This window comes from Ammospiza nelsoni, chromosome 1 (genome assembly GCF_027579445.1).
Source record: "Ammospiza nelsoni isolate bAmmNel1 chromosome 1, bAmmNel1.pri, whole genome shotgun sequence".
In the NCBI taxonomy this organism is placed as follows: domain Eukaryota; kingdom Metazoa; phylum Chordata; class Aves; order Passeriformes; family Passerellidae; genus Ammospiza; species Ammospiza nelsoni.
In genome coordinates this window covers 150163139-150182330 of record NC_080633.1, presented here as the reverse complement: position 1 = coordinate 150182330, position 19192 = coordinate 150163139, and the positions used below count along the sequence as shown (strand labels likewise).

The 19192-nt window shown below is 39.1% G+C and overlaps 1 protein-coding gene across 2 annotated transcripts in view; it reads left to right on the top strand.

Annotated features, from left to right (window-relative positions):
* Positions 1 to 19192, top strand: part of TRAPPC9 (trafficking protein particle complex subunit 9) — a 450475-nt gene that overhangs the window by 10328 nt on the left and 420955 nt on the right. The window contains exons 4-8 of one of the 2 annotated variants that reach the window (XM_059482097.1): positions 3605 to 3631; positions 4805 to 4926; positions 6589 to 6714; positions 11604 to 11820; positions 13906 to 14049. In XM_059482097.1, coding sequence (XP_059338080.1) covers positions 3605 to 3631; positions 4805 to 4926; positions 6589 to 6714; positions 11604 to 11820; positions 13906 to 14049 — 636 coding nt within the window. The remainder of the gene's footprint in view (positions 1 to 3604; positions 3632 to 4804; positions 4927 to 6588; positions 6715 to 11603; positions 11821 to 13905; positions 14050 to 19192) is intronic. The other variant, XM_059482105.1, reaches the window with a different exon arrangement.

Here is a 19192-nt window from a genome sequence, read left to right as displayed (position 1 = left end):
CTGATTGTTAGTAGTGTCTGTGTTAGTTTGAATTTTGCTGGAGGAGAGGCAGACAGTTTTCATAAAATAGGATCTGGCAGGGCTGCATGTATTGAAAAGAATTAAGTTGGGAACATTTTATCAGAGTTTTTTTGCTACTCTAAAGTCAATGAGTAACAAATAGATTTTTTAAAATGAAATGCCAATAAACCAATGTAATTTTTAAGATTTAGTATACTTTTTCTAAACTCTTGGACTACAAAGGAGATGGCTGAGGAGAAATATGAGAACAATCTGTAATGCAGTGAACATTGTGGAAAAGGATGGGTAGGGCTCACAGGTTCAGTGTTTGTTTTAAGAGAAGAACTGGAGGACATCAAGCAGAGCTTAGCAGATGGAGAAGCAGATGAAAGGAGTTACTCTTTACCCAGCCTCCAGGTATGCCATGGAACTCCTTGGCATTCAGAGGTGCCAATCTGGTGCTGTGAGAGAGAGGCCAGGCTGCTGCAGCTCCATGGCCCCAGGTCCAGGCAGACAGGAGGCTGAGCAGGAATTCCCAGCAGCCTGGAGAACACACAGGGAGCACAGACACAGCCTCAGTCTGTCCAGGAGCTGGCACTGCTCTGCACCAGGGACTGGCACCTCAACCCACAAGGATGAGAGCCAGAGCCCATTGCAGCTGTTGGTGCTTAGACCAGCACACACACATTCACTCCCCTCTGCTTTTCCATGCTTGGTCCCTAAACTGCCTCAGTCCCTCCTTGTGCTTGTCTTTGGCTTGTCCCCTACACCCCAGAAGGAATCTTGTACAATCCCAGAATGTTCTTTCCCCGCAGTGAGCCCCATATCCCTGTAGGAGTGACCCCCCAGTCTGTGTGTGAGGGATCCAGAGAGCTGCTGGGGTAACTGAGCTGGGCTTCACCCCCCAGAGCTCTGATCAGCTCTGGGCTTCACCTCCCCAGCTCTGGTGGCTCTGATTTGGTTGTTGGGGCTCAGCTGGTGGTCACTGATCCTCTCCACTCCTCTGTGGCTGTGCAGATGAGCCTGTCACATAACCTGACACTTGTCACGTGGTGTTACAGCTCCTGAAGGGTTCTGTGGCTTTCAGGAGAGGCTGGGCTGGGGTAGGAAAATGGAAATACATTGGTTAATGGGAGCTACACAGGCCTGTGGGCTAACCCAGCACACCTGTGTATGCATTCCCTCAGCACTGAAACATAGCTGGGTTTCAGCGCTGGTGTTTTCTCTTGTGCAGTGTGGTCAGAAGTAATTATTTCATCCAAAGAAGCAACCACCCATCTTTATTCTAAGTCACAATCTAGTAAACACTTGCTTTGTATTACCTTTATTATCAACTGTGTGTATTGAAATCAGATAATTGTGATAGTAAAATTACCTTATTTCAGGACAGAATACTAATTTTTATACCCTACCTAGTCATTAAAATCTGTGCATTTGGTCCCATGACCTATGGATGCATTTTACATTGGCTGTTACAATTTCACCTGGTTAATGACCTTTATCTACTTTTCAATGAATATTTATCAGGAGATGTTGCAATCTGTTTGTTTGTTATGGGTACTCCTGGTTACTAAAGAAGACAAAAAGTCACAGTTATCGGAATAATTGAATTTTTTTGGGTATATTATTGCTGGTTTCTATTTAAATTGTCTTGTATTTCAAAGTCCAGTTTGTAAACTTGTTAGTGCAGTTGTAGTTTAAAAATGTTTTAGGTTCATATGAAAAGATTTTTCAAAGGACTTTTCTGTGAAGAAAAACTTATTACAGTTTTTTTTTGTCATCCTTTCCAGATGAAAATATTACTTTGTGGCCCATTAGAGACTGTTCCCTAACTCTAGTTATGATCTCTGTGTTTGGAGGTGTGAACTGCTGAGTTCCCTCTGGCCAAACAGCTGTTGCTGTGATGTCATTTTCCTACAAAGTTTTCTGAAAGTTTCTATTTATTACCTATTCCTGACTCTGCAGTGCCTTTCATTTGAAATCCTTTCAAACTGCACCTTTGGTTATAGTCTCTTTCACTGGAATTGATTTTGTGAGGACAGTGCTCCATCTGGCAACAAATTCTGCTGTATCTTTCTGTGGGATAAATCCAGAAAAAAAGGGATTCCAAATTCTGCACAAAGAAATGCCACACTTGGAACTGAAACTTGTGCCTGATTTTGAGGCATGTAAATGTGAGAGTTACCTTTAGTGCTTCCCCTTGTAGCTGGAATTGCACCTCTTGTACTTCAGCCTTCACAGGATGCAGTTTCCTGCCCAGATCCAGCCAAGAGAAACATCTTCCTCTGGAATCCCTTGAGATTTCCATCCTTTGGCATTTTTAGGCTGCAGCACAAGACCTGTCTGCTCAGCAGATGGGGGTGTCTGCTTTATATTGAAACAACTTTGGAAAGAAGGCTCCAAAATACAGCTGAGCTTCTGCTCTGTGCTGTGGCTGCCCATCCCTGGAAGGGCTCAGGGTCAGGCTGGATTTTTGAGCCATCTGCTCTGGTGAAGGTGCCCATGGACAAGGGGTTGGAGTTTGATGGTTTTTAAGATCCCTTTCCAAACCTTTCTGTGAAAAGGATGCTTTGACTTCTCAGGTATCTGAACCCTTTTGTTTGCATGGGGACAGATTAGGCTGTGTCCCCTGGAATTCCTGGATGTGTCTGTGCAGCCTTCAGTGTAAAGGAAGATTCTGAGTTGCTCAGTTCCTCTTGGCCAGGGAATCTGGGTGTGCTCTGTCAGCTGTGGGATTTGTATGTCAAACAAGATGAGTCTGGATTGCTTTATGCTTAGGTCACTGGCTGCTCTGGATTTCTCCACTGGGTTTTATTTGTTGGGAATTATAAGATCTTGATTTTGTTGCTTTTTCCCCAGGCAGAATTATGACACCTGAGTGAAGTGTTGGTGTATATTTGAATCTAGATCTAAATCTCTGCTTCACTTGTCTGGAATCTGAGCAAGTCAACTGAAGGGAGGGTCTGTCTTGCTGATAAAATAATTGTTTTTGACTGCTTAACCCTTGATGTGAACAATTTTATTGCCATGTTTAACCAAAGTTTAGGGCAACAAGGTGTTCTGTACTGGTAATCCAGCTCTGCAGTACTCTTCCATGGACAGTCTGGCTTATTGGCTTGACATGACTCAATTATTCAGAAAATTAGATGGAGAGAAATGAATGACAATTAAAAGGGATAAAATTACTTGGACATTTTATTCTAGAGTATTGTGCAGATTAAATGAGCTCCCACAAGGAGATATAAGTATTGTAGGTCCTGGCACTAATATTAAGTGGACTGTAATGGAAACTTGCTAATCAAAACAATAAAGATAAAGGAAAAAAAAAGATGGATTTAAATTATACACTGAAAATTCTGAAATTCTTCTTAGTATGTCTTAGAACTCATTGCAAATTTATAGACTTTGACATTTATTTATTAACAAAATAAGATTTAACATATGGGGACTACTTGAATTATTATTGGCAGTCCTTCACAACAGCACTGATTACCCTGATGAATCTGATGATTTTGTTCAAGCCTGATGTTATAAAACATTATAAGAACTTACTTTGCTGGCTCTATTTAAGGCTGAAAAAAATCATTTTTGTTCCTCCTTTTAGGGGCACAAGAAGTTCTCATTGATCCAGGTACATTATTTTCCTGCATGTTTCCAAAGTATTTTCTTGTATTACTTGATGTGTTTTGCAATTGTATATATGGTTATTGCCACTTACCAAAACTAGCAGTGATCCCTGATGCTTCAGTTTTTGGCTCTAAATCTTGAGAAATTATAGAGACTGAAGGGTAACTGGCACAAAATAAATGCTGTAATTCTGTGATTGTGTCTCAATTAATTCTAATCAATAAGATTTCTTTCCATGAGTAGTGAGGATTTTGAAATATTTTTGATGTGACCAACCTGAATAATCATATGTGATTCTTTAGAGTCATGGTGCACCCTCAGTCATCATGAACAAACATCTTGCACTTCCATAAAATAATCTCCAGATGTGCTTGGTCTGATTCCTTAAGGTTAATAATTATATTAAAAAAGTTGCCTTGGCATTTAAGTATGTAAAGAAACATTCTTTCTGCTCCCTGAGTAAATTCAGAAATACCTTTCACAATAGTTTTTAACTGTCTATTGACAGTTAGGGCCAGCTCTGAAACACAGAGATTTTTTTGCCATTTTTGCAGAGAAACCTCTTGGAGAAATCAATTAATGTATAATCCTAAATAAATTACAGTATAATGCTGCAGATTAAGTAATATGTAAGAAGGTATTGAGCCTTGCCAAGCCTTTGATATGTTTCCACTTTTATGATGTTAACTCCAATAAAATCAAATTCTAAAAATAGAATTTTCATGTTCTTTCTAAAAACCCAGATTTCCTTGGCTTCTATTTCAAATTCTTATCCTTTATATAGACCCTTTCTGTCTCTTGCCTTCTTTCTTATATAAGAAAACCATTTTCTTACTGTTTTGTCTGAGCCCTTTTTTTTCCCTAAGGTGTGCTTTAGAAACACAGTTTTAAAGTAGAAGAAGGAATAGTTCAAAGATTAAAACTGGCTATTCAGATGTGGCCATAAAATAATTTTAGCAATCTGTATTTTATTCATAGTCTAAACATTCAAATAAAGGCTAAAAATAATGATTTTTTTTTTTTTTACAAAGTGAGAGATTATTTCCTTTCTTTCTAGGTTGGGCAAGTGTACCCTGTGTATTCTGTGTCAAACCTACAGCATACCCTAGCTTGCTTTTTAGATATTTAGCATTTGCCAAGAGTCCCTGTGCTCATTTCTGACCCTGTTCTGTTCCAGGTGCTCTGACTTCCAATGGGATCAATGCAGATACCAGTGCTGAGATAGGACGTGCCAAGAACTGCCTGAGTCCTGAAGACATCATAGAAAAATATAAAGAAGCCATTTCTTACTATGGCAAGGTAATCCTGGTTATTTATAAATGAACACTTCAAGTTCTTTTCAACCACGAACTCCTGAGGCTTTGGTTTTGGGGGATCTTTTAAAGCATGGCAGTGAGGTTTGTAAAACAGCTTCCAGCTCTGCTGGAGCACTTTTTAGGTTTTTGTGCAAATGCTCAGAGCCTGAGATGGAAAAGGAACTTAATGTCTGCAGTCATAATAAGAAAAGAAAAAGAATTGTTTTTACTGTGAAAATAGTGGCTCAGTGTCCACATCAACACTAAAGAGAAGTTTGATTGTATTGCAGGGGAGTTATTTAATCACTTTTTAATTTCAGGTATTTCTCTTGTTTGATAATGTATCTTTAAACTAAGCTTATAAATATTTATTACAGGCATTTTCATGTCCATGTTAAAGGGAGACTCTCCAAGTGAAACAATTTCAATTGTGTGCATGAGTTAATTTATGATCAGGAGCAATGAAAGGTGATAATTCTGGGCACAGTGTCAGATAAATTAGAATCCATCAGTAAAACAATAACTGTCAAGGATGCATTCAGCTTTTTAATGTTACCTTAAGGGTACATTGCTCATCTTGAAAGGGTGGGATGTCTCTAGGAGTATAAAATTATTGGACTTAGTTGGGCTTAAGGCAGGATATTTATATTTTGATTATTTATAATATGCACTGTGCTCTCAGCAAGTAATAACTGTGCTTCACTGCAGCTTCACTTGAAATAACAAAGAGATTTGTGTCAGGACTGATTTATAACCCTGCAAGACAAGCACAGTTACCTCCTGCCTGTTCCAGACCTACAGAATAACTCCTTGCTCTAATGCTGAGGAAGCAGCACTTTTCTGGATGGTTTTTATGTTCTCACTCAACTGAAAAACTTTTGTAGCACCTTCTAAAATAGATTCAATCTCCACTGTTTTGTTTTTGCTAATATAAATGCATGAGAGAGGAATATGTGACAGCTTTGCTGGTGTAACTCTTGCATTTTGTTATTGAGCTTTCTTTCCCCCATTGGTTTTCAAATATAAATACCTGAAGAGAGCTCAACTTCAGCAGAAGGTGGGAAAAATCAAATACCCAGTATCAATGTTGTCTGGGGAAATCACCAGATCAAAATTGCCACTTTGTTATCTGAGCACCAACAATTCAATGCACATCTGCATTGTCTCCTTAGCTTCCTTAAGCAAGCTAAATCACTAAACAGTCATTTACAGCAAATGTTTTGCAAACAAATATTGGAACAGCCAGACTGGTTTCTAATTCTCTCATCAGGAATATTGTTTTAACTAAAGAGAAAATGGATGCAGCAATAAAAATATTTGCATTGTAAAGGTAGAATTTATTTGCAGCCACAGCACCCACAACCAACCATTTATATGAGGTTACCCCAAATTGTTCCAATATTCCCAGCTTTTCTCCTCACCTGAACTTTCAAAATGAGAGCAGTGAGTGAAGAGGCTGAAAGCAGCTGTTTTGCACAATAATATTTTAGATGACACCTTAACTTTCACTTGGGCACATGTTGATAATTTAACAGTGCCATCATTAGCATTAAGGAATTGCTGGGTTTGGAGGATATGACAGCTGATTTATGTGCTGAGCAGAAATGCTCATAAAATCTAACAGGTGCAATACTTCAATATTATTTTAATTTTCTCCCTCTCCAAGTACAAGAATGCTGGGGTGATTGAACTGGAAGCTTGTGTGAAGGCTGTGAGAGTCCTGGCCATGCAGAAGAGGAGCATGGAAGCCTCTGAGTTTCTGCAGAACGCAGTTTACATCAACCTTCGGCAGGTCAGTTGCAAAGTCCAGGTTTTCTTCTCTTGTCATTTATCAGAATCTCCTGAAAATTACTTAGATTCAGGAGACTCCAGTTTATTTTCTGTACCACTGCCTTTCTTCTGACAAAAGCTTGACTTCTGAGGATTTTCACATCTGTGAGTCTGGGTTACAAGGTATTGAGAGTTCATCTAAAAACATGAGGACTTAGTTTGAGATTAAACTCTGTTGCTTCTTCTCCCTTGTGAAGGTAAAAAAAAATCCCATTGTTGTTCTCTTGTGATGCTGTACTAGGGAAAAACAGCTGCCTGGGACTGCTCTGCAGTGGATTTTTAAAATTTTCTTGATTGCATCTCATTCAATGGAACTGAGCAAATCAGGAATGGCCTGTTGCAGAGTGAGCTGAAGGGTCTGATTAGTGTTCTTAATCAACTGAATTTTGTTGTGTAGTGCAAAGTCTTAATTAAGCCAAATCAGAAAGGAATTCAGGGGGGAAATCAGTGTTTGGAGCTGTGTGGAAAGTGCTCAGTATCACCACAAAAACAACATTAACACTTGAGCAGTATCTCAAGCTTGGTGTCACTGCTCACAGAGAGATTGCTGTGGTTGAAAGGATTAATAAAAAGCTAGGTTTATATGTTAGGTTTCATAATGGTTTTTGGTTTTTTCTCATTACATCTTGGTAAGATGAGCAGTTTAAATCCACAGCATTGACCTTATTAGGCCCAGACAGGGACAGAAGATTTATCAGGGAGGTAGAACACTTTCTTTCATTTGCTAAGAATCCTTTCTCTGGAATAAATTTTCTAACAAAGCATTAATGAGACAATAATTAATTGATAAGCTGTCATAAAAATCATCAGTCTTGTTAGAGTGTGCCTTAATTGCCACAATCCTTGTCATGCTAAAGGCCCTCTCTTTAATTCTGTAACCTGTTTTTTTGCTGGCAGTTCTTTGTTGTTCACCCATCCTCTTGTTCTGGAGCTGTTATTCTTGTTGCCTCCAACATTGTTGTTGTTTCTTTTTCTGGAAGCAGTTAGTGGCACTAAGAGAATACCCTGTTCTCCCTGACACCACTGATATTGCAACTTTCACTTCCCATCAGAGGGAACCTGTAAGACCCAGCATCCTGGTTTGAAGGACAGGTGTCTGACAAGAAAGGCAGGAACCTCTCTTGGAATAGAAAATGTGATCCCCCTTCTCTCCAAATAACTCTGTAAATCTGGGGTTTTCAGGCAAAGACCTGGGAAAAGGAATCACAGTTCTTCACTGGTGTGTGTACCCTCACCCCCTGGCCAAAATCTCTTGGTATTTTTGCCCTTCCTAAAGAGAAAACCCCCAGGTGAGAAAGGAGTCAGCTGCACCCTTCCCCACCTTGGCCATTTTTTTGGTCACTGTTAAGTACTGGTCCTTGTTGTCTCTTACCTACAGATGGGACAAAATTTCATGAGAGAAGGAACCAAAATGAGAAATCCTAACCCCCAACACCCAGTGAATGGCAAAGTACTTGCCACTTCAATAATTGGTATGAATTGCCTAATAATACACAAACACAAACTTGGCAACATGAAAAACAGACCCTGATCTAAGCAGTGAACCTGCAACAAAACCAGCTCAGACTGGGATCTCTGCAGGGCTGGGAGCAGAGATTGTGTTGGCATTACTGTGTGAAATAATGTAGGATAATCCTTCCAGGGCTTTTCAGGGCTGGGAAATATGTTTTCCATAAAGAGAGGTATGGCTGGGAATTGTATTTATGGCTTTTTAAGATTTACTGTATGAAGCATGTAAACAAATTAGAGTTGTATTTATAATTTGGACTAACTCATGAGGAGGAGTCATCCTGGGATAGCTGAGGGAATAAACTGTGGGACAGTGCTTTTCATTTGTAGGTAAACAGAACATCAGCACAACCAATATTCTGCAGCAGAAAAACACCTCAAAGGTTAAAGTGTAAGACTTGTTCCTATCCATAAATTTAATTTCATACTCAGTCTAGTAATATCATGTAATTGGTATTTTCTGATGAGCTGCAGGGTAATAAGACTTAACTTTGCATCCAGTTATGAGGAATAAATTGTAAAATATAATTACAGAGAAAGTGAGATTATAAAATTTTAATGTAGTAAGGAATAATTAAAAAGCAAATAAAAAGCTGCATTATTTGAAAGCCTGGCTTGAAACAAACCTGAGGAAAAACTCTATTACCTGAAGAGTGACCTACAGCCTTTCCAGGTGCAGTTGTAGCTTTGTCTGGTAGAGCAGTAAAATAAAAATTAACCAGGTGGAAATAATGCTGTGCTTCAGGTGGTGCCTGTTCTGCAGCCACTTTACAGGCATTAAGCTTTTATAAATTTGTGAGGTCAGGAAAGATGTTTGTGGGTGTTACAGCAATGGCCTGCAGAATGCCTGCTGCAATCTTCCCAGAATTAATTACTTGGAGTATCTGGGTGGGTTTTTTTCTCATTTTTTTCTTCTTTTAAATTCCTGGATGGTAACATAACTGTTTGTGCTTAGGAAAATGCAATTTTGCTTTCTTTGTGGTGGTGAAAATAAGGTTTTCTGCAACTGAGGAAAATTGATTAACTTTGGGGACAACCATTAAGCAACAAGTCATGTAACAGTGCTAAAAACTTAGATATGATGAAAATAAAACTTTCTGGGAATCTACTGCCTCTCTCATAGTAATTCCAATTATTACTGAGGGCTCCTGTCTACCTAAATAGCATTGCCCTGTCTTTTATCATCTTAAAGAATTAGCGAACATTGTTGGTATTTGTATTTAAGGAATAGCTTTTGATAGGGTTTTTTAAAGCTTTTTTTTTCTTTATTTCCTGATCATGTGCTTGTGCCCTTTTCAACTTTGCTGCCATATTTTTCATTGCTCTAACTTGTTAAAAATGGCATAAATAGGTGACTTCAGTATGATATCTTGTGTTCTTTCTGAGTGATTGCTTTTGGGAACTATGGTAACTTCTCCAGATTATTTCCTGTGTTTTCCTTTTGTACTTTTTGGTTTTTTCCAGCTGCACTGGTTTCTGAAAGTTTTCACCCTAGTGCAATTACCTTTTTTCACAACTCATGATATACAGGGATGGTCTTAGGGATGGGTGGTATTTTTGTGTCAGGCACTGTCTTCTGTTGTAAGTTCTGAAAAAACAGGAATTTCAGCTTCAAAAATTGCCTGAACTCTCTAAAATGCTTTGCTACTCTGTGTGTTTCTTCATAGCCTGAAGTACAAAAATTAGAAGTGTCGGATAAGGTCATGTACCCTCTGATAACTCCTCTTTGATGTGTCTCATATCCCCGTGTCCAAAATTAGAAATGACTTTTGAGACCAGACTGCTTTTTGTAATTATATCAGGATTTGAGTGGCTGAAAGACATTTTGAAGCTCTGCTTACAAGACCTAATCCTTTCTTCAAAGAAACCAGCCAGTGTGGTGAGCAGCTTCCCTCTCACTGTCCAAGCCTTTGAGTGCCTGAAGTTAAGCAGACTGATTGATACTTCCAATTTTGAAGAATGAGTTGCTGTTTCTGTCCTTTAGGGCTATTTTTGGGTGAAGTTTGTCACTTGAAACACTTTGCAAAATGTGTTGGCAGCTTTAGAGTAATTTCAAGTACGTTTTATTTCTTTTGATTGTGCCAGGTCCTGTGCACTAGGTGTCAGCATTGCTCTGCCTGCAGGTTCCTGGGACACAGAGCAGGAATCATCCAGAGTTTCTGTGGCAATCTCTTCATGGCTGGCTGACTCCAAAGCAAGATTATCATGCAGGCCAGAGGCAAAAGGAATTAAGTTACCTGGGACTTAGGCCAATACACTGATAAGCTAAAGGAGCACATGGTGGTAGTTTCTTATTAAGTTTCAGCTTTAAGCCTAACGGGACTTTAACTAAATTTCACCTCACTTGTTGGCAGTGTGCAACTGTATCATGGAATTGTTTAGGTTGGAATAGAGCTCAAGACCAACCATTACCTCAGCACTGGCAAGCCCAACACTAAACCATGTCCCCAAGTGTCACAGCTACACATCTTTTAAAGCCCTTCAGTCATGGTGACTCCACCATGTCCCTGGGCAGTTCCAATACTTGACTCAGTGAAGAAATCTATGTCTTTCCGTGACATTTTGCTACTTTAACATTATTTTTTACCTTGTTGGGAAAAGCTCCCCTTGAGCTCACTGCTGCCCTCCAAAACTTGCTCATGGTGAGGCACTGGCACAGGTTTGCCAGAGAAGCTGTGGATGCCCCATCCCTGGGAGTGTTCAAGGCCAGGTTGGATGAGGCTTGGAGCCAGCTGGTTTAGAAAAAGACATTCCTGCCCATTGCAGGCAGTTGGAACAAGATGATGTTTAAGGTCCCTTCCAACCCAAACCATTTTATGATTCTGTGATTCAATCTCACGGTGTATAAATCACAGTGCGGTTTCACGGAATGAAAAATTTGTGGTTTACAAGATTAGAGACATAAAAATCCAGACAGTAGTTTCTTGCCTTCATAGCCTGAGATTTCAAGATTAGATTTAATCTTCAAGGGATGAAAATCTTAGTGAATCAATAAATCTTGGAAGTGCTATATTTTTGCACTCCTTTCATTCACACCAATATCATGTTAAGTATCTTCCATAAAAAGTGGAGCTGTTTAGCTGTTACTGACTGTTTTGACTGTTTACTTGTTAGTACCACTTACAAATAAAGTTGAAGCTGCAGAACTTCATCTTTGCAGTTTTTATTAACACTTGAACCAAGCTTAACTTTCCCTGGCTGCAGAAGCTGTCACGCCTGGCTATGTGCAAATCCCTGCCCTTCTGCAGCGCCAATGTCTGCTACTCCTGTTTGTTTTTTAAAACTCAGCACTTGAAATCTGATTAAAAACCATCCCTTTCCTCCTTCCCCTTCCAACTGCAGCTCTCAGAAGAGGAGAAGATCCAGCGTTACAGCATCCTGTCGGAGCTGTACGAGCGCATCGGCTTCCACCGCAAATCGGCGTTTTTCAAGCGCATCGCGGCCATGCAGTGCGCGGCGCCCAGCATCCCCGAGCCCGGCTGGAGGGCCTGCTACAAACTGCTGCTGGAGACCCTGCCTGGCTACAGCCTCTCCCTGGACCCTCAGGACTTCAGCAAAGGTCAGTGGGATTGCCACTTAGCTGGCTTTCCATAGTAATTCCCTTGAGAGATTTCATCCTGGACCTACGTTGTTTGGTCATCTGAAACTATGGCAGCAGATAAAGCAGTTGTTTAACACTGTGCCTTCACTTTCTCTTAATGTTGTTCCAATAATTTCAAATTTCTGCAAGTCACTGCTGAATGTGTTGCTGTGGTTCCCTGGTTGCAGGAAGTAATGATGTGTTATTTATGAAAACTTAGTTTCTTATGTTTTTCAAAAAAACATTATTATCTTTGTTTTGATAATATGTTTCTCAATACATGAAAAGGTCATCTATTATTCTGGATTACTTTTTCAATTAAAGTGTCTTCAGGTGTTCCATCAGAAATTGTATTTCTTTTGGTCTTATAGCTGTTTGACAAAAAAGATTAAAAATCCTTTTACATATTTTTGTATATAGATGCAGATAATGTAATTAATAGGGTCAAATATGTCACATTTCCCCACAAATGAGATCAGAGACAGCTAAATTGCTGCTTGGCAGCTCCTTTTGAGTAAACCTTTCCAACACTTTGCATTGTGTTATAGAGCAGCAGTTTTGGGGACCATTTCCTAAATGTTTTAGCTGCAGGAGAGGAGCAGGAAGTGATGGGCTGAGCTGTATTTGTGGATGGTTGGTGTTGGGTTTTATAAAACTGTTCTGATTTGGCAGTCAAATTATATGTGAGAGGAGGTAGCAAATGCCAAGTGGACTCAGTGGAAAGATGCTAAGAATCTAGGAATAGGGAATGTGCTGGGAAAAATATGCTGTGACTTGGGACAGGACTGTGTTGGGAGAAGAAGTTGTAGAAGTTCTGCAAGAAATTATAAATAAAAAAGCAAAGAAAAGACATGACTGGTATTTATCTTTCATTTCTCCCTTACCTTCATGATGCACTGAAGTGAGTTGTCTCATTTTTTATCCCTGAAATGGCTCTTTTAGAGACATATGGAAAGATCACTGCAAACTCTAAGATAGAAATGACATTTCACACATGAAAAATAATGAGACTCTCAAAATATAAACTCTCAAGGTTTGGTTGCAGTAAATATTCCTAAAACAGTTTGCCAAATGCTGATGGGTGATATTACAAGGAAGGCTGTTGAAGTTTATGAAGTATTGAACATCTCGAAATATCTGTAATTTAAAAATTATTGCTTACTACTAAAAGCAGGTTAAGCTTCATGAAGAGTGCTGCATATTATGGTTCTGAAAGGAAGGTTGTGTTAAGATCATCTATTTATTCTTCCCATAGGTACTCTACAAATATGAAGTAATTCATAGCCTGAAACTTAAAGGCTGAAAATCAGGATATGTGCCTTGTGTCCCAAAGTTTTATTGCTTTTATTGCCTGGGAAGGCATTTAGAAAAAGATATCTCTTGCTTGATCTTTAAAGAGTTAAGAATTACTGGGTAGTTTCTTTTCTTTACAAGGGCATGGAGTGACAAGACAAGGGGAAATGGCTTCAAGGTTTAAACTGGATATTGGGAAGAAATTCTTTACTGTGAGGGTGCTGAGGCCCTGGCACAGGTCGCCCAGAGAAGCTGTGGCTGCCCCATCCCTGGAGGTGTCCAAGGCCAGGTTGGATGGGGCTTTAAGCCACCTGGTCTAGGGGAAGGTGTTGGAAATAGATGATCTTTAAGGTCCTTTCCAATCCAAACCATTTTTTGATTCTATTATTTCAATTTCTGTATGAAATTTCATGTGCATTGTCCAGAGAATTAAAAAAAAAACTTTATATGTTTTGTGCATCATTTTTGTTTTTGGGAAGTGTTAAGTTCATCTTCAGAATTTTAACTGTATATTTATCAGTGAATAGACAAGCATATAAAATAAAACCTGATTTCATGTTTAGATATTCAAGCAAACACAACAATCCTATTTTTTGTGTTAAGTACAAGGGTTGGATTTTGTAACAGCCATTGGGTGATTGGTATGAGTGCCATAAAATTACAGCTTAGCATGTGAAGAAAGCCAAAACCAATGTGTTAGTGATGATTTCCAAGTTTAAAATACATGAAATGTAATGATTTATGATGATATATTACCTGCGTTTTCCCCAGGAACTCACAGGGGATGGGCTGCAGTGCAGATGCGCCTGCTCCATGAGCTGGTCTATGCCTCCAGGAGGATGGGCAACCCTGCCCTGTGTGTCAGGCACCTCTCCTTCCTTCTCCAGACCATGCTGGATTTCCTTTCTGACCAAGGTAGGGCTTTTAAAGGAGCAGATATTTGCACTTTCTTCTGATCCATAATCAAATAATGTGACTCTCTTTTGAAATACAATTAATTTGTAGAGCAGGCAAGTTGTGGAGTTCTGTGTATGTCTGAGTGGGTTGTTGATGGTAGTCAGTCAACAGAATTGAAATTAGATGATCTTTAAGGTTCTTTCCAACCCAAAACATTCTGTGTTTCTAACTTTTAGAAGCTGAATGTGATGGACCTGAGTTAAGCAGTCTTTAACTGGGACAGTGCCCTTAAGTTCCTCTACATTCTGCACTTTATTTATTTATTTTTTTAAATTCAGCAATATATTTAACAGGATTTGATTTGTCAAAGGTTGACAATGCAATGAATGTGTCTGTGGATGATTTTCAGCAATGGGAATGATGTGTGTGAGGACCCTTCTGTGGGGTAGGACCATGTAACATTTACAGAATCACCTGAAAAAGCCAAAAGTGACAACTGTTATTTTGTATTACGTTTCTTAGGAAAAAAAATATTCCATAGTGACTTATCACCCAGCTTAATGAGATCAATGATTTAATGAGTACTAAATGATTTTAAAATTTAGTTTTGCTTCTCAGTAAGCCAGGTAAAAAAATGCATTTTTCCCAGTTACTCCTTTGTTTACAATAAGAGGATGGAAGTAAAATGTATAGGGTTTTGTTTTTTTTTTCTTTTCTCCTTCTGTTGTAGCCAAATGTCTCCCCTTAATAACTCCTGCAGCAAAGAATTTTATTGGCAAATTTTAGGTATTTGCCTGCTTTATTCCCTCTGTTTAGTGGCTCAAATCAATGCTGGAGGAAGAAGAGGAACTGATAAACTGGAATAAATTTGCTTTCTGCCTGTAGATCTTATTTGCTGTTAAAAGGTCCTTGGATTTTCCAGGACTTATAGTGGAGCTTTGTTGATTTATGTATGGAAAGTTGTGCTGAAGACAAGGTTTGAAACTTTTCCACTCTGCATTTCCACGTGTGATATTGTTAATCCCTAATCCTAAGAAGGTTTGAACTCCCAAAGACAAGAATCCTCTGTGTTCTTTGCCTTCAGACATTGTGTGTCTGAGTAAAGTTTCCAGTGTCCTAAGGCCTAGGATAACTGTGATGCTTAGTGCCTTTGAAAAAAATCAAACTAAATATTCTCCCATATGTTTGAAACACAGTTGAATATTTTTCTTTCCTTCTCTCCTGAATACATCCAAAATAGAACTTGCTGTTGAGTTTGGTGTCTTTTATTGATAAGAAATGCCAGAAGTGTACTTCTGCCTGTATTTTTTTGGTAACTCTGCTAAGATTGATAGTGTGTGACCATAGAATCATTAAGGTTGCAAAAGGACTCCAAGATCATAAAGTCCAACCTGATGTTGTGCAGGGGACCATTTAGCATAGAAAATTACTTTAAATTTATAGTTCTTATAAAAATATTGGAATGTTAGGAAAAAATAAACCAACAAACCTTTAATCTTGAATTGTAGTAAGGGACAAAAGCAAGAGAATTGAAGGCAGAGGATTAAGTTACAGTTTTACTTATTGTGAACAGTTCCCTTATAAACTGCTAAAAAGGTGTCATTAGAGTTCTTCTCTGATGCTACATGACTGAAATTTCCAGATTTTGTTAATTAATTGAAGGTTTAATTAGAAAACAGAATTAATGCCAGTGGTATTGGATTCAAGAGTGCTCAGATTTTCATATTTTTCTGTGCTGCATAGAAAGTCACCAGTTCCTAAGGCTGAAGAAAAACTCAGTCTTTTGGGAAGTCAGTTTTCACTTGAATGTGTTTCTTCCTAAATAAACTTCATATTTTTAAAGCTTGTTACTGATTATCTGCTAAACCCTTGTATTTAAAGTTTGGGTAGTTTGCAGTTAATTTTTAAAATTAGAATAAACAGAAGTGAAAACTCCTAAGCTGAGAGGAAGTTACCAGCTAAACATTTGGCTCTGGAACTTGACCTTCTAACCCTTTTTCTCTCAGATTTAGCTGCCTCTAGACAGAGAAAATGAACATTTTCTCATTTTTAAATTTAATTCTCTTCATTTACTAGTTCAGTTGAAGCTGAGATACTGATTTAGTCTCCAATTAGAAGCTCAGCTGCTGAGATTTATTTGTTCCAATGAAATCTAGATCTATTAATTAGAAACTCTTGCTTCTATTAATGGACACAAATGCATAGTCTAAACTGGTTTGTGTTTAAAACAAAATTTAATGTTTGAATTGAATCACACACATTTTAAAATACAGCTTGTCTATGTTTACTTGAATTTACTTGAATCTCCAACCATGCAGCATGGCAAATCTAAATAAAGAATATCATCAAGTAAATGGGAGATGTCAGTCATTATTTTAACAACATGGAAACTAAAAGTTTGATTTAAAATTAAGCTATTTAGTTGCATAAATATGTAAAATGCAGTCTTCTGCAAAGCAAAAAGAGGTACTAAATTCTGTGTAAAACCTCTAATCTCAAGCTATTATGTTTTAATGGTAACAAGCCCTTAAGAATCACTTTCTTTAAATAAGAATTAAAATGTGCAGTTGCAAAGTTGCTTGGAATTGAACCTATCTTTTGCATAATGCTTTTTGCAACAAAACTGTGAGTACAGCTCAGTGAATTTGAATTGAGTAATGTCAGATATTTGGAAAAAAAATGCCAATTATTTTACTGTGGCTCTTCACTGATATTATTAATACAACTTAAATAGGTTGTGGCTTGCATTGAGTGCAAATAATTCTGTGTTGGCTCATCTGTTAGGGCCTCTCTAAACACAGAATTATATGGAGACAGCTGCTAAGGAAATGTGACCACCCACCAGGCAGGCTGTGGTGAATGAATACAGAGTTGGGAATGTTTCTCCATTGCCTCTTGAAGATTTGAGGTTTGAAAGTGAAAGCTTTGAACTGCTTTCTTTTAGAAAATGAAGCACCTGTTTGCAGACCACTGCAAGACCTTGATGTTGATCTATTAGGGAAGGGAGGAATGAACTTTGGGAACATCAGGTGAACTTGGCCTGGGTACCAAGGAGCAGCCAGTGGATTTTAGGGGAGCAGAGATGGAGGTCACCAGTGATGTGCTGTTCTGGGAGGTGGATGTGAGGTTGCCACTCACAAAATCCTCTCTAAGCAAGCGCCCCAAAATCTGTGAGGTCTACAAAGTGTTGGAGTCTTTGCTGTCCTTTGCTCCTGTGAGGCTGCTCCACTCTGCTGGTGCTGCTGCCCTGGCTCTGCTCCCTGGCTGGGCAGCTCTGGGAGGGACCTGGGGAATTCCCCATGCCAGGGATTTCTCCCATGGCCCTGGTGAGCAGTGCTGGGGCCATGCTGGGGTAACCCTTTCCTGTGCTTTTCATCATCATTGCTGGCATTCTCCTACTTTCCTGTTTTCTCCTTCTTTCCTCCTTTATGAAGAAATGAAGTTGAGTTGTCACTTTGGATCCCAACATTTTTTTGTGTTTTAGTCTTCTTTTTGGGTATGTTCAGAACCTCATTCCTTCCTGCATTTGTGGATCAAGGCAAAACTTGTCTCTCTTCAGCTGGAGCAGATCAGAACAGTCCCTCACCCCTGCAAGTTCATGTTCTTTCAGACATTCAGCAGGTTTCCAGGATTTCAGGATTCCTGCTGTTTGCCTCTGCTGGCAGGGATCTCCATGTTCTGGGGTGGTTTTCTCGTTCACAATGTATAGCATGGGATGGAACTAGGAGTAAGAGTATTCCATTCTTTGTTTTGTGGGCTAATTCCTAAAAGATCTTCAAGGTTCATCTATTTTGTTGTTTGGGAAATATTTATCAGTGTAGCTCTGCCAAGATCTTCCTGTCCCATGGTTATTGTTGCTGCACTTGAGTTCTTTGCAGTCTTCTGGTGAGGTGACAGCCTTCACATCTGAGCTCTCCACTGCTCTGTCATGTACTCAATGAATTAAACTGCTGACTCTATGATGATCTGCATTAAACATGCAGAAGTAATTTTTCATCTGTTGATCAAGGATTTGGATTCTTTATTCTTGAGAGAACTTCCCAGAACATCCTGGTGTGTCTGTCCTTCCTCTGTGTGGTTGTTTCTTGAATCATGTTTCTTAAAGATGTTTATTATCAGCCTGGACTGAGATCATTGTAACTAGTGAAGAATTTCTGCCACAATTTCTGCTGAATGCTGTTTCAGGTCCCCTCATCCTGTAGATGAGTTGGGATGGACTTGCCAGTGTTGGCTGGGAAGGCCACCTTGATGCCTTGACAGCTTGGACTGGTTGGTAGCTGAGAGTCTCACACCATTAATATGAGGGTTTCCACACCATTCCATAATTCTGGAACCTTCTCCTTTCCAGCCTGCTGTGCTCAGGTGAAATATCAGCTGGGCAGGGTGAGGTTGTGCCCTCTGCAAAGAATTTATGAGCTTGATCTAAGAAAGAAACCCCAAACCTTGTTCATCTTCAGGAATTATGGCTAAACCTGGACCGAGTGTAATTTGGTGATGTCAGATGTGGTGTCTTACAACTCTTAAAATATGTCTTTCCATCTTGCATTTTGGAAGAGGAAATTATGCAGTATTTTAGACATTTTTATTTATAGAACAGATTGCATATGCATTCCCTCAGTGTCATTTAAATTTCAAATTGCTACGTGGAAGTATGGAAAATAAGGAAGAATATTAAACTGGGCTCCTGAAAATTGACAGCTAGGCCACAAGTGAATGTGGGAATGACTTTAACCCTTTGTAGCCCTCCTGCCAAGCAGCAATAAGGACCAGACTTGGTTTCTGAGGATCTTTACTTAAAATTGTAATGTCCTGAATTTCCATCCAAACCTGGGAAAATGAAGTGAAGCTGCACAGGAATTTGGTGGGTTCTATCTCCCCACAGAGATTGGGGTAAATGAATTTCACTGGAGCAGGGGATAGGAATAACCTGTGAGCCCATAAATAACTTTTGGGCATGGAACAATTTAAAATGGCTTTTTTTTTTTTTTTTTGAGGGACTGCTGGAGCAGCTTGTCACTCTGTTCACCTCACTGCCTCCCGTTCTGTTGTTCAAATCTTGCTGTGACTTTCTGATTCCCCCATGTTTTCTGAGCTGTAGCCAGAGTTGTTGAGAATTTCAGCTCATTTCAGTTTGAGCTGATTGCTCACCATTTCTCCCCTC